Genomic DNA, 15340 nt, shown 5'->3' on the forward strand with positions numbered 1-15340 from the left:
TCTGGTTATACAGTCAGTAATGCCCCATGTGATGCCAGACTCTGGTTATACAGTCAGTAATGCCCCCCATGTGATGCTAGACTCTGGCTATACAGTCAGTAATGCCCCCATGTAATGCCAGGCTCTGGTTATACAGTCAGTAATGCCCCCCATGTGATGCCAGGCTCTGGTTATACAGTCAGTAATGCCCCCCATGTGATGCCTGGCTCTGGTTATACAGTCAGTAATGCCCCCAGGTGATGCCAGGCTCTGGTTATACAGTCAGTAATGCCCCATGTGATGCCAGACTCTGGTTATACAGTCAGCAATGCCCCCCATGTGATGCTAGACTCTGGCTATACAGTCAGTAATGCCCCATGTGATGCTAGACTCTGGTTATACAGTCAGTAATGCCCCCATGTAATGCCAGGCTCTGGTTATACAGTCAGTAATGCCCCCCATGTGATGCCAGGCTCTGGTTATACAGTCAGTAATGCCCCCCATGTGATGCCAGACTCTGGTTATACAGTCAGTAATGCCCCATGTGATGCCAGGATCTGGTTATACAGTCAGTAATGCCCCCAGGTGATGCCAGGCTCTGGTTATACAGTCAGTAATGCCCCATGTAATGCCAGGCTCTGGTTATACAGTCAGTAATGCCCCATGTGATGCCAGGCTCTGGTTATACAGTCAGTAATGTCCCCAGGTGATGCCAGGCTGTGCCCGCTATGTGAGTTCTGGTTGCCATGGGATGTAAATTGTGTATCCGTTGCTATGGGCAACCGACCAGGCCGAACCCGGAAGTGCAGCCTGGAATCTCGCGAGACTCGTATAGATTGTTGCCAGGAGACAGTTACATTGTATCAGAGGGAACGGGGCAATAACCACCAGGGGCAAACATGGTGAGTCCGGGGTATTAACTCTGGGTAATAGTACGGAGGGGCAGTAAGACTGGGGTAATGGCAGGGGGCAGTAAGACTGGGGTAATGGCGGGGGCAGTAAGACTGGGGTAATGGGAGGGGGCAGTAAGACTGGGGTAATGGCGGGGGCAGTAAGACTGGGGTAATGGGAGGGGGCAGTAAGACTGGGGTAATGGGAGGGGGCAGTAAGACTGGGGTAATGGCAGGGGGCAGTAAGACTGGGGTAATGGCGGGGGCAGTAAGACTGGGGTAATGGCAGGGGGCAGTAAGACTGGGGTAATGGCAGGGGGCAGTAAGACTGGGGTAATGGCTGGGGCAGTATGACTGGGGTAATGGCGGGGGGCAGTAAGACTGGGGTAATGGCTGGGGTAATGGCAGGGGGCAGTAAGACTGGGGTAATGGCTGGGGTAATGGCAGGGGGCAGTAAGACTGGGGTAATGGCAGGGGGCAGTAAGACTGGGGTAATGGCAGGGGGCAGTAAGACTGGGGTAATGGCAGGGGGCAGTAAGACTGGGGTAATGGCGGGGGCAGTAAGACTGGGGTAATGGCGGGGGGCATTAAGTAAGACTGGGGTAATGGCAGGGGGCAGTAAGACTGGGGTAATGGCTTGGGGGCAGTAAGACTGGGGTAATGGCTGGGGCAGTATTATTGGGGTAAGTACATTTTCTGTCTGCTAAATGCCCCAATTCTGTCTCTGTATCAGCCTGGTCTGTCTTTTTAATTCAGTTTACAATCTCCTTCTATTCCCGTCATTTGAAGTGCCCAATTTAAAATAAATACAATAGTGTCCCTGCTGTGTTGTGTCTTGTGTTTGGGCTGGTCCAGGTCCAGAGATCAAATTGATCACATTAAAAAAGCATAAGCGGTAATTTCCTGACAACCCTCTTATCAGTCCACCCCTGGGATCTGACTAAAGTAGTCGCACTTTCTATTTTTCTCACCTGTCCAAAAAAATAAGATAATTCTCTGGATTTACAAATAATAGGAAACAATCAAGGTTACTTATGTGTACATGTTTGAGAATTGAAAGTGATGGTTTATGTGTCGTCATGTTTCCATAACCCATTGGACAATTTGACGAGACCACCAGATTGTGAGTTAGCCATTGGCAACCTGTGGCTGATTGAAGGCGAGGCAAACAATGCCTATCTCAAATATTTTATCATTTCTCTACAAGTCACCGGGCGCTGAATTATCAAAACTAAATCCCTGTTGTCATCATCACCCAAAATGCAGACTCTCCATTGTATTATATATGTGTATAACACCTGGTGTTGTTTTTGCATTCTCTCCCTTAGCCACCCAAAAAGGCAAAAGGGGGGAAGAAAAAGAAATCTGCAAAGGGAAAGAAGAGCCCCGGGTTGGTAGATGGAGTGGCTACCCAGGAAATGAGCAAAGAGCAGGTAAGTGGCTGCTTCGTAGATGATCACCGTTGCTGTGTTTTACGTTATTAATGGAGTTGCCCTTTAAATGTGGAGAGAGTAATATGTAAAAAAAAAATATGTATATCTCTGTACTCACAAGGAAATTGCAAACTCTAGCCAAAAATTCTGACATGGGTAACTAGCTGAGTTTAATTCATTTTACAGTATGACTTTTTTGGCCAAAGTTTGCAGTTTCGTAGTTAATTTTCCACTGACTGGTGGTTCACTAGGTTCTGCTTTTAATATCCGTAAAAGTAATTGAACACATTTTTTTAAAATGATTTATTGCAGCAATTCTGATTTCAGTTACCATCAACCTCAGTGTTTGTATTGTATTGTTTCCCATGGTGTGGTTATAATGCTTTCTATAAGGTATTTCATGTGTTACTTGTTTCCCAGCTCAATAGCTTTGCATTTAGGGAACTTGCAAAATGGTTTCTCTCCATAATTCCAGCGCAGTAATCTGCTGTTTCTGCTCCACTTACCAGCTCGAGGAGCACATTGTCCGTCTGCGGGAAGAGCTTGACCGGGAAAGGGAGGAACGAAACTACTTTCAGCTGGAGCGAGACAAGATCCACACGTTCTGGGAGATTACCAGGCGCCAGTTGGATGAGAAGAAGTCAGAACTCCGCAACAAGGACCGCGAAATGGAGCAAGCAGAGGAGAGGCATCAGGTGGAGATAAAGGTGGGTAACCCAACACACAGTAAAAAATAAACCTTCTATCTGAAGTGAAAACACTCTGACAGAGCTTCTCTTGTATTCTTTTCTGGACAAAAGATATTCTTTAAACCAACCCATAAAGATTAACGTAGACAGAGATTGTGCTTTTATTTATTTTTTGTCCCAAACCCCGCTGCTGGTATAATAAAAATATGGAGACAAAATGAATAAACTGCTAAACAATTAAAGGTTTATAATCTGCTCTCATCTCTCCAATCAACTGTTAGCTCTCCCATATTGAAGGCTACGAACACTGTCCTGTGTCTGGCAGGGATACGCTCTCAGGACTGTCAGCTGTTGGCTCTCCTGTAGTAATCAGAAGGTTACACAGATTGGATGTATTGGTGAAGTAGTTCATAATTTATTAACTGGGGCTTTAATCGGTGTTCCTGTCCTGTAGCCGGGATGGTTTATTAACTTAGGGCTTTGATCGTTGTACCCCGCATGTTCTGGTGACTTTGATCAGTGTTCCCATCCTGTACTCGACCGGTTTATTAACTGGGGGCTGTGATCAGTGCTCCCATCCTGTACCCGAGATGGTTTATTAACTGGGGGCTTTGATCAGTGTTCCCATCCTGTACCCGGGATGGTTTATTAACTGGGGGCTTTGATCAGTGCTCCCATCCTGTACCCGGGATGGTTTATTAACTGGGGGCTTTGATCAGTACTCCCATCCTGTACCCGAGATGATTTACTAACTGGGGGCTTTGATCAGTGCTCCCATCCTGTACCCGGGATGGTTTATTAACTGGGGGCTTTGATCAGTACTCCCATCCTGTACCCGAGATGATTTACTAACTGGGGGCTTTGATCAGTGCTCCCATCCTGTACCCGGGATGGTTTATTAACTGGGGGCTGTGATCAGTGCTCCAATCCTGTACCAGGGATGGTTTATTAACTGGGGGCCTTAATCAGTGCTCCCATCCTGTACCCGAGATGGTTTATTAACTGGGGGCTTTGATCAGTGTTCCCATCCTGTACCCGGGATGGTTTATTAACTGGGGGCTTTGATCAGTGCTCCCATCCTGTACCCGGGATGGTTTATTAACTGGGGGCTTTGATCAGTACTCCCATCCTGTACCCGAGATGATTTACTAACTGGGGGCTTTGATCAGTGCTCCCATCCTGTACCCGGGATGGTTTATTAACTGGGGGCTTTGATCAGTGCTCCCATCCTGTACCCGGGATGGTTTACTAACTGGGGGCTTTGATCAGTGCTCCCATCCTGTACCCGGGATGGTTTATTAATTGGGGGCTTTGATCAGTGCTCCCATCCTGTACCCGGGATGGTTTATTAACTGTGGGCTTTGATCAGTGCTCCCATCCTGTACCCGGGATGGTTTATTAATTGGGGGCTTTGATCAGTGCTCCCATCCTGTACCCGGGATGGTTTATTAACTGGGGGCTTTGATCAGTGCTCCCATCCTGTACCCGGGATGGTTTATTAACTGGGGGCTTTGATCAGTGCTCCCATCCTGTACCCGAGATGGTTTATTAACTGGGGGCTTTGATCAGTGCTCCCATCCTGTACCCGGGATGGTTTATTAACTGGGGGCTTTGATCAGTGCTCCCATCCTGTACCCGAGATGGTTTACTAACTGGGGGCTGTGATCAGTGCTCCCATCCTGTACCCGGGATGGTTTATTAACTGGGGGCTTTGAGCAGTGCTCCCATCCTGTACCCGAGATGGTTTATTAACTGGGGGCTTTGATCAGTGCTCCCATCCTGTACCCGAGATGGTTTATTAACTGGGGGCTTTGATCAGTGCTCCCATCCTGTACCCGAGATGGTTTATTAACTGGGGGCTTTGATCAGTGCTCCCATCCTGTACCCGAGATGGTTTATTAACTGGGGGGCTTTGATCAGTGCTCCCATCCTGTACCCGGGATGGTTTAATAACTGGGGGCTTTGATCAGTGCTCCCATCCTGTACCCGGGATGGTTTAATAACTGGGGGCTTTGATCAGTGCTCCCATCCTGTACCCGGGATGGTTTATTAACTGGGGGCTTTGATCAGTGCTCCCATCCTGTACCCGGGATGGTTTACTAACTGTGGGCTTTGATCAGTGCTCCCATCCTGTACCCGGGATGGTTTATTAACTGGGGGCTTTGATCAGTGCTCCCATCCTGTACCCGAGATGGTTTAATAACTGGGGGCTTTGAGCAGTGCTCCCATCCTGTACCCGAGATGGTTTATTAACTGGGGGCTTTGATCAGTACTCCCATCCTGTACCCGGGATGGTTTATTAACTGGGGGCTTTGATCAGTGCTCCCATCCTGTACCCGGGATGGTTTACTAACTGGGGGCTTTGATCAGTGCTCCCATCCTGTACCCGGGATGGTTTATTAACTGGGGGCTTTGATCAGTGCTCCCATCCTGTACCCGGGATGGTTTACTAACTGGGGGCTTTGATCAGTGCTCCCATCCTGTACCCGGGATGGTTTATTAACTGGGGGCTTTGATCAGTGCTCCCATCCTGTACCCGGGATGGTTTACTAACTGGGGGCTTTGATCAGTGTTCCCATCCTGTACCCGAGATGGTTTATTAACTGGGGGCTTTGATCAGTGCTCCCATCCTGTACCCGGGATGGTTTATTAACTGGGGGCTTTGATCAGTGCTCCCATCCTGTACCCGAGATGGTTTATTAACTGGGGGCTTTGATCAGTGCTCCCATCCTGTACCCGGGATGGTTTATTAACTGGGGGCTTTGATCAGTGCTCCCATCCTGTACCCGGGATGGTTTACTAACTGTGGGCTTTGATCAGTGCTCCCATCCTGTACCCGGGATGGTTTACTAACTGGGGGCTTTGATCAGAGTTCCCATCCTGTACCCGAGATGGTTTATTAACTGGGGGCTTTGATCAGTGCTCCCATCCTGTACCCGGGATGGTTTATTAACTGGGGGCTTTGATCAGTGCTCCCATCCTGTACCCGGGATGGTTTATTAACTGGGGGCTTTGATCAGTGCTCCCATCCTGTACCCGGGATGGTTTATTAACTGGGGGCTTTGATCAGTGCTCCCATCCTGTACCCGGGATGGTTTACTAACTGTGGGCTTTGAGCAGTGCTCCCATCCTGTACCCGAGATGGTTTATTAACTGGGGGCTTTGATCAGTGCTCCCATCCTGTACCCGGGATGGTTTACTAACTGGGGGCTTTGATCAGTGCTCCCATCCTGTACCCGAGATGGTTTATTAACTGGGGGCTTTGATCAGTGCTCCCATCCTGTACCCGAGATGGTTTACTAACTGGGGGCTTTGATCAGTGCTCCCATCCTGTACCTGAGATGGTTTATTAACTGGGGGCTTTGATCAGTGCTCCCATCCTGTACCCGGGATGGTTTACTAACTGGGGGCTTTGATCAGTGTTCCCATCCTGTACCCGGGATGGTTTACTAACTGTGGGCTTTGAGCAGTGCTCCCATCCTGTACCCGGGATGGTTTACTAACTGTGGGCTTTGAGCAGTGCTCCCATCCTGTACCCGAGATGGTTTATTAACTGGGGGCTTTGATCAGTGCTCCCATCCTGTACCCGAGATGGTTTACTAACTGGGGGCTTTGATCAGTGCTCCCATCCTGTACCCGGGATGGTTTATTAACTGGGGGCTTTGATCAGTACTCCCATCCTGTACCCGGGATGGTTTACTAACTGTGGGCTTTGAGCAGTGCTCCCATCCTGTACCCGGGATGGTTTACTAACTGTGGGCTTTGAGCAGTGCTCCCATCCTGTACCCGAGATGGTTTACTAACTGTGGGCTTTGAGCAGTGCTCCCATCCTGTACCCGGGATGGTTTACTAACTGTGGGCTTTGAGCAGTGCTCCCATCCTGTACCCGAGATGGTTTATTAACTGGGGGCTTTGATCAGTGCTCCCATCCTGTACCCGAGATGGTTTATTAACTGGGGGCTTTGATCAGTGCTCCCATCCTGTACCCGGGATGGTTTATTAACTGGGGGCTTTGATCAGTGCTCCCATCCTGTACCCGGGATGGTTTATTAACTGGGGGCTTTGATCAGTGCTCCCATCCTGTACCCGGGATGGTTTATTAACTGGGGGCTTTGATCAGTGCTCCCATCCTGTACCCGAGATGGTTTATTAACTGGGGCTTTGATCAGTGCTCCCATCCTGTACCCGAGATGGTTTATTAACTGGGGGCTTTGATCAGTGCTCCCATCCTGTACCCGAGATGGTTTATTAACTGGGGGCTTTGATCAGTGCTCCCATCCTGTACCCGAGATGGTTTATTAACTGGGGGCTTTGATCAGTGCTCCTACCCTGTTCCCAGGATGGTTTATTAACTGGGGGCTTTGATCAGTGCTCCTACCCTGTTCCCAGGATGGCTTATTAACTGGGGGCTTTGATCAGTACTCCCATCCTGTACCCGGGATGGTTTATTAACTGGGGGCTTTGATCAGTGTTCATGTCCTGTACCCGGGATGTTCTGGTGACTTTGATCAATGTTCACATCCTGTACTCGAGAGAGTTTATTAACTGGATGCTTTGGTTGGTATTCTCAATTGTTTCTGGGCTGATCTAGGTTTACAAGCAGAAAGTGAAGCACCTCTTGTATGAGCACCAGAATAACATCTCTGAGTTGAAGACTGAGGGCAGTGTGGCTATTAAACTCTCCCAGATGGAGCACCGCACACAGGAGAGCGTCCTGCGGAAGGACATGCGAGGGATGTGGGTGGAAATCAAAGAGCAGGAGCTGGCCAATGAGATGATGGTCAAGAACCTCAAGCTGGTGAGTAAAGATGCAGAGTTCTTCCTGTCCCGTTTCTCCCTTACTGGAGACCGGCTGTGTGGTTTTTCGTGTGGTTTGATTCAGGCATACATCTGCCATGCAGAATTTCAGGGTAACTCTGCAGGCTCAGCAAGCAGGATAGTGGCACTCTAAGAACGTTGGTGGGAGAGAAATTACACACAAACATTTGGGGGGACAGTAAGTAGTACATGCCGTATGATCGGGGGAGTAAGATGCATTAAGTATGTTGGAACGGGGGAGAGGTCTGTACTCTTGCCATATTGGGTGGGGGGTGACATTTCACAATTTAATAAATAACCCTGTTTGCATGGAATTGTCAGGAATTTAAGGTGAACAAAAAATTATTCTCAAATTTCTGACTTTTTCAGTGAACGTATGACAGCCTTAAATGTTTCTAAAGTGGCTTTTTTTCTGTTCTAAAATGTAAAATTCGTTATGAATTCCCAACACTTCATACTGTAGTGAATAACCCACACGGTATCTCAGAAATTCACAAGGCCAGACTGATAAATAATAATCTGAATACAAGCCCAATCATTTTGTGGATTCACGTTTAGACGTTCTGTAACTCTACACGCCCCCTCTACACCTAAATACTTTTCAAACCGGCAACCCTGGGCTTTCTTAAATCTTGCAGATCTACTCCATGGCCTGACAACAAAAAATAGTTTCACCATTGCTGCTTGGACCACATATTAACCGTTCGGTTGCCCATTCACTATCTAGTCACGCTCCTTGCCCTCTAAGCTGGTTTTATCCCTCTGCTCCCAGCATGCTTTTCTTCATCAGTTAATTTATTTCCCATTAAACAGAAACAAGATGAAGGAATCACACGTTTGAGAAGTGACTTTGAGAGACAAGTTCGAGGTAAATTTAGAATTTTCTCCCAAGAAGATTATGCAGAAACTAACGAGGTAAAATAATAATAATAATGAGGCAACAAAATCTTACAATACAACATGGAATCTGACAAGTATTGTGCGGCTTGTTTATTAGAACTCTCTTTTTGAAACCTAATACTGTTTTCTGGGTGTAACTGTTTGCTTGTTTTGTTTTCGTTTTTATTTATTTCTTTATTCCTGTAACCCAGAAATTGAGACCAAGTACGAAAAGAAAATGCACGTTTTACGAGAGGAACTTGAGCTGCGCAGAAAGACGGAGATCCACGAGATTGAAGAACGGAAAAACGGACAAATCAACACCTTAATGAAAAACCATGAAAAGGCATTCAGTGACATCAAAAACTACTACAATGACATCACCCTCAATAATCTCGCACTCATTAACTCTCTGAAGGTAACAAGCCATGGGAATAAGCTTCCAGGTGCAGTACTAGGCTACCTGCTGGCTCCTACAATGCATGCTTTGTTGTGAAATTGGTGATAACGTCTAATTGTGTGTGTTGGCATGATCTCTTCCTCTGACAGGAACAAATGGAAGATATGAAAAAGAAGGAAGATCGTCTAGAGAAGGAAATGGCTGATCTGCAACTGCAGAACCGTCGCCTTACTGAACCACTGCAGAAAGCTCGCGAAGAGGTGGCCGAGCTCCACAAAAAACTCACCAGTTATGAAAAAGACAAGACAACTTTAGCTGTGAGTAGCCCGTCTCATTGTTCTACTAGAGTCTAGGCTACAGTGCACCTAACGTGTGTGGGAGCCTGGAGTGTCCCTTTAATAATATAAACCCACCCAGTATAACTAACTGTAACCTAACCTACACAGTGCACCTAACGTGTGTGGGAGCCTGGAGTGTCCATTTAATAATATAAACCCACCCAGTATAACTAACTGTAACCTAACCTACACAGTGCACCTAACGTGTGTGGGAGCCTGGAGTGTCCCTTTAATAATATAAACCCTCCCAGTATAACTAACTGTAACCTAACCTACACAGTGCACTTAACGTGTGTGGGAGCCTGGAGTGTCCATTTAATAATATAAACCCACCCAGTATAACTGTAACCTAACCTACACAGTGCACCTAACGTGTGTGGGAGCCTGGAGTGTCCATTTAATAATATAAACCCACCCAGTATAACTGTAACCTAACCTACACAGTGCACCTAACGTGTGTGGGAGCCTGGAGTGTCCCTTTAATAATATAAACCCACCCAGTATAACTGTAACCTAACCTACACAGTGCACCTAACGTGTGTGGGAGCCTGGAGTGTCCATTTAATAATATAAACCCACCCAGTATAACTGTAACCTAACCTACACAGTGCACCTAACGTGTGTGGGAGCCTGGAGTGTCCCTTTAATAATATAAACCCTCCCAGTATAACTAACTGTAACCTAACCTACACAGTGCACCTAACGTGTGTGGTAGCCAGGAGTGTCCGTTTAATAATATAAACCCACCCAGTATAACTGTAACCTAATCTACATAATGCACCTAATGTGTGTGGGAGCCTGGAGTGTCCCTTTAATAATATAAACCCACCCAGTATAACTGTAACCTAATCTACACTGTGCCCCCTGAATGATAAGGCTAGAAGGTGAACTGTTCCATAAAAACAATCTGTGTTTGGTAGGGGAAGCACTTGCTGTCACTGTATTTGCTGTATAATTCTGTATCAATGCTATGATTAATTATCTGAGATATCATTTGACAGTCCCAGATTATGGGGTGCAGATCGCTGGTACCCCTTTATCACATGCCGTTTCTTTCTACAGAGTACCAAAGCACGGCTAAAACAGACTGAGAAAGAACTGGCAGACCTTAAATGGGAGCACGAGGTGTTAGAACAGCGGTTTGAGAAGGTGGGTGACTATACCGTATCAGACAGGTAACCGCCTAATAAATAAAACCCATTTATTTGGGTTGCTTTATATTATTTAGTTATTACATTCCGTTCATTTTTATTACTTTAACCATTTGCTGGCTGCCTGCTCTGCCAGTGGACGAATATTGAGGATTTCTGCGGTTTACTTGTAAAAAACAGTTTAATTAATTTTGCAAATCCACCCTCTATCAGATTTGTTCTGTTTAAATCCAATGGAGAACATGGTAATTCTAATCTTTAATAAATCTGTCACTCCTATATTTTTACAGGCTTTGCATGTAAATTTACTGATTTAAGGCAGTTACTGAATGAAATTATTTAAATTGGTTTAGAAGTAGGAGAATTACAAATAAGGGTGTAATGAATTTTTTGGCTTTCCCATATACTGCTTGCTATGTCACCACCGGGGACTGGTGTAAGACTCTGTGATCTAGGTGTAGAATTAGAAGTGTCTCTCCAGGGTTGCGGATGTTACACGATCATTTATTATGTCTAGTTATTTTACCCTAATCTGTATTTTTTTTTCTTACATGTTACAATAGATAATTGTATTTTAAACACTCAAATCCTACTCTTACCATGCTCAGCCAGCCATTCTGAAGCAGCAGTGTAACCTGAGCTTATTGGTGATTTTTCAAACTTGGCCTGTCCGTGTCCAAGCATTATACATAGAGATCCAGGACATTTAAGCTGGTTTCATTAGCTTCCTAGATCCAGGTGGACACGAATAACTTGATTTGTCCTTTGCATAGTTACAAGTTGAGCGGGACGAACTGTACCGAAAATTCACCACCGCAATACATGAAGTTCAGCAAAAGAATGGCTTCAAGAACCTGCTACTGGAACGAAAATTGTCAGCACTCGGAGACATGCTGGAGAAGAAAGAGGCACAGCTTAATGAGGTTCTAGCAGCCTCGAATCTCGACCCCACAGCACTCACAGCCGTCACCCGCAAGCTGGAGGTATGGACACTTTTTTTTATATATATATATATATATATATATATATAGTTTTTTTTATTGAGTTTTCATAATAGATGCATGACAGTCAATAACACAGAATGTACTCAAGAATAAACGATAGTGAGTGAATATAAACGGAGGCTCGGAGGTCAGGTATGGACACTTCTAATTACTCTGCTGCTGAAGAAGCTAGAAGCTGAATGGAGGATTGTGGGAGGATATGAGCTGCAGCGGGTTAAGGATTACTCCAACCACCATGGCCACTTTGAAGTTGTTATGGTGGTAATCATATGTCTGCCTAATGTCAGTTCTTTGTACATCTGTCAGTATGTACTACACGCTGCGGACAGACGTGAGGGTCTTTCCCTTGCAGGCAGTGCGTCTGCAAGACGAAGCTAGCGGAATTCAGTGCTAGGAGCTTCACCCGGCGCTGAATTCCAGGCGAGTAAAAAATCTATAAATCTTTCCCCTCCCCCTAACTTTTAGAGTAATCTGAGCGGGGGGGACCTCCTCCATGGTGCCATGAGTTAAACTAACCTTTTAAAAAGGAACATGGGGGTCTACTGCAAGGGGTCAAATTATCCTCATCGCTTATGTACATCTAGTTATTGCTTTCCTAAATGAAGTCTATAAGGAGATGCTGATTGGTGCAGTGTGGTGATTGCCATGCATGCGCACTAGCCCCCCAATGCTTCCCTATGGGAAAGCATTGGATTGGCTGAGATAATCAGTATTGCTCTCCAGTTGAGAAGTGGTGGCAGGAGCGCAAATGGCTCACTGGTGGACTAAAGATAATTTTTAAAAAGCTTTATTTATATTAAAAGGGCACTCTAAGCACCAAACCACTCTTAATGAAGCAGTTTTGGTGTATAGATTATGCCCCTGCAGTCAGTTTTTATGCAGCCCTAGCCACACCTCCCCTGACTGGGACTCACACAGTCTCTCTACAGACTTCCTGTAAAATTGATTCATTGAACTAAACTTGTATTGGTGCTTTGAGTGTCCCTTTAACTAAGGGACTACTGTAGGCCCCCAGACCACTTCAGCTCAATGAAGTGGTCTGGGTGCCCGGTTCATCTAGGGTTAACCCCGCCTGCTGTAAACATAGCAGTTTCAGAGAAACTGCTGTGTTTACTTTAGGGTTAATCCAGCCTCTAGTGGCTGTCTCATTGACAGCCGCTAGAGGCGCTTCCGCGCTTCTCACTGAGAAGACGCCAGCGTCCATAGGAAAGCATTGAGAATGCTTTCCTGTGGACTGGCTGAATGCGCATTCAGACGATGACATCAGAAGAGGGAGGAGAGTCCCCAGTGCCGAAGAAGCCCGGCGCTGGAGAAAGGCGAGTGTTTAACCCCCTTCCTCCCCCTTCAGCCCGGCGGGAGTGGGACCCTGAGGGTGGGGGCACCCTCAGGGCACTATAGTGCCAGGAAAAATAGTTTGTTTTCCTGGCACTATAGTGGTCCTTTAAGGAGGGAGGGGGGAGGCAGATATCTATGTAGTTTGTATTGCATACTATTGTGTTCCTGTAATGCCGTTTTGTTAGTGTGTGCGTCCCTGAATATAGGACACTTCTTTGTAGTGTTCATTCACAAATAGCACATCTTACTATATTCGATATAATGGCCATAGATATTTATTGTAAAAAGATTCTGGTGTTTTTAGTTGTTCATCGGAAATCTTTTCAACTAAAAATGTTGGTCATTAAAAATTTACAAAGTAGCAAAAACTAATAATATGTAGTAGTTATGGTGCGAAGAGTTCTCTTTAAAATGCTGATTTTAATTTATTTAGAATCCCACAGTATACACAGAATTTATTTGTTTTTTTTCCCTCTCCCGTAGGATGTCCTGGATTCGAAGAACAGCGCTATTAAGGATCTCCAGTATGAACTGGCCAGAGTATGCAAGGTGAGAGATTACAGCTAGTGTCCTGCTCTTATCATGGAATTCAAATCGCTTCCAGTAATGTGGAAATGTTTTAACATCTCAGCACAAGCACGGTTATTAACTGCAGTATGAATCTCGTATTATACACCGCAATGTCTGAAAGTGGGAATATTATCAGCTATTTTAGATTCCCAGCAATTCATACTATAGTGACTAACTCTGAACGAGTTGTAATTGACGATTTTGCAGAGATGTGGCTGTAAGCCCACCAGCTCACTGAGAGCCAGAACTGGAAGAAACCGTGTTCCCAGCAGCTCATAGAATTACACGGGGGAAGGGGGGGTTTGTCGAGTGATCATTGGAGAAACTGAATATTGCTCATAAGTGGCGAGGACTGGCAATCCCTCTCACTTAAAGGATAATACTATGTATTTAAAGGGACACTATAGTCACCAGAACAACTACAGCTTTTTGTATTTGTTCTGGTGAGTAGAATCATTCCCTTCAGGCTTTTTGCTGTAAGCACTGTCTTTTAAGAAAAAACGCACTGTTTACATTACAGCCTAGGGCTACCTCCACTCTTCACTCCTCAGATGGCTACTAGAGGTGCTTCCTGGGGCAGTGCTGCACAGTGTGACTGACATTCACTGTCTCCACCCTCTGCATGCAGACACTGAACTTTCCTCATAGAGATGCATTGATTCAATGTATTTCTGTGAGGAGATGCTGATTGTCCAGGGCTGCGTTTGGCTTGTGCTGGCTCTGCCCCAATCTGCCTCCTTGACAATCTCAGCCAATCCAATGCTTTCTTATAAGAAAACATGATTGGCTCAGATTAACACTTCTGATTATGTCAGCCAAGCAGGCAGATCAGGGCAGAGCCAGCAGCAGCAGACTGAAATATACGTTAAAGTTTCCTATATTTTGTGTGTATTTGGGTGTAAGCAGGGTTAGATGGTGGTTTTAACACTATAGGGTCAGGAATACATGTTTGTTTTCCTGACCCTATAGTGTTCCTATAAGCAGCCAATAACATAACCGGCTAATACTGCTACTTTAAAAAAAAAAAAATTATAGTTTCTCAAGGTTGCAATCCCCATCATTTTATGAAGGAATGAAATTGTGTCTGAGGCTGGTGCAAACTGTAATAGTAAATGTGAGCTTTGTGAATGTTCCATAAACTGCCGTTTTACGGGAAATGTAGTCCAGCTGTGGGAGCAGCAGGTTTGACAGAGGTTTGTGTGTGTGTCGCTCCGAGTGTTAAACATGCATGCAGTTCCCATGTAACATACCTATTCATACGCTTTTTCTTTCAAGTCTCACAATGACCTGCTGCGGACGTACGAGGCAAAGATGCGTGCTTTTGGCATTCCTGCAGATGAATTAGGATTCAAACCCCTGGAAAGCCTAGTCCCTGGGCAGACATTCGGGCAGGGTCCTGCTGGATTGGTAGCAGCCACAACATAAAGTTGCAGTAAAAAACTGTCTTGAAAAATCAAAGCAAATCCTGTGTAATATGCCTCTGTGTCTTAATAGTAACCTGGATCTCAGGAATGCGATAGACAGACAGAAATAGCGATCTTTCCATTCAAACAAAGGATGGGCAGCTGTTACCCCCCACAGCATCATAGGAAGGTTAACTCAAACTCTTTGCAAAACAAATCTATATTTTTCTATAACCCAGACCGTTTCCATATTACTTTGAAATATATATATAAAAAAGTGTAAGCTCACTTGTGGTCTTTTTGTCAATTTTATTGTAAGGCCACTTATTGCTGTAGTACATCCCCTATCAATCTAGAAGTGTAGTGTAACAACAGAGAGTAGTGGTGGTCTTTTTTGGTACCAGGTGTAGGAAGCATTGAGATTTGATGCGCCCTGTGCAGCATGTGTACC

At 45.5% G+C, this 15340-nt stretch overlaps 1 protein-coding gene across 1 annotated transcript; it reads left to right on the top strand.

Annotated features, from left to right (window-relative positions):
• The first annotated feature begins 800 nt into the window (after positions 1-800).
• On the top strand, positions 801-15135 carry GAS8 (growth arrest specific 8). The gene is made up of 11 exons (XM_063438360.1): positions 801-881; positions 2198-2302; positions 2812-3009; positions 7583-7789; positions 8623-8677; positions 8901-9106; positions 9238-9405; positions 10489-10575; positions 11351-11560; positions 13400-13465; positions 14762-15135. Exons 1-11 carry the CDS (start codon positions 879-881, stop codon positions 14909-14911), a joined length of 1455 nt encoding a protein of 484 aa, XP_063294430.1. The 5' UTR covers positions 801-878; the 3' UTR covers positions 14912-15135.
• Positions 15136-15340: the final 205 nt, after the last annotated feature.

This window comes from Pelobates fuscus, chromosome 12 (genome assembly GCF_036172605.1).
Source record: "Pelobates fuscus isolate aPelFus1 chromosome 12, aPelFus1.pri, whole genome shotgun sequence".
Classification (NCBI taxonomy): domain Eukaryota; kingdom Metazoa; phylum Chordata; class Amphibia; order Anura; family Pelobatidae; genus Pelobates; species Pelobates fuscus.

Coding starts and splice junctions, on each gene's coding strand:
- GAS8 (XM_063438360.1), top strand. Junction 2,303..2,811: donor AGGAAATGAGCAAAGAGCAG/GTAAGTGGCTGC, acceptor TCCACTTACCAG/CTCGAGGAGCACATTGTCCG. Junction 9,406..10,488: donor AAGACAAGACAACTTTAGCT/GTGAGTAGCCCG, acceptor TTCTTTCTACAG/AGTACCAAAGCACGGCTAAA.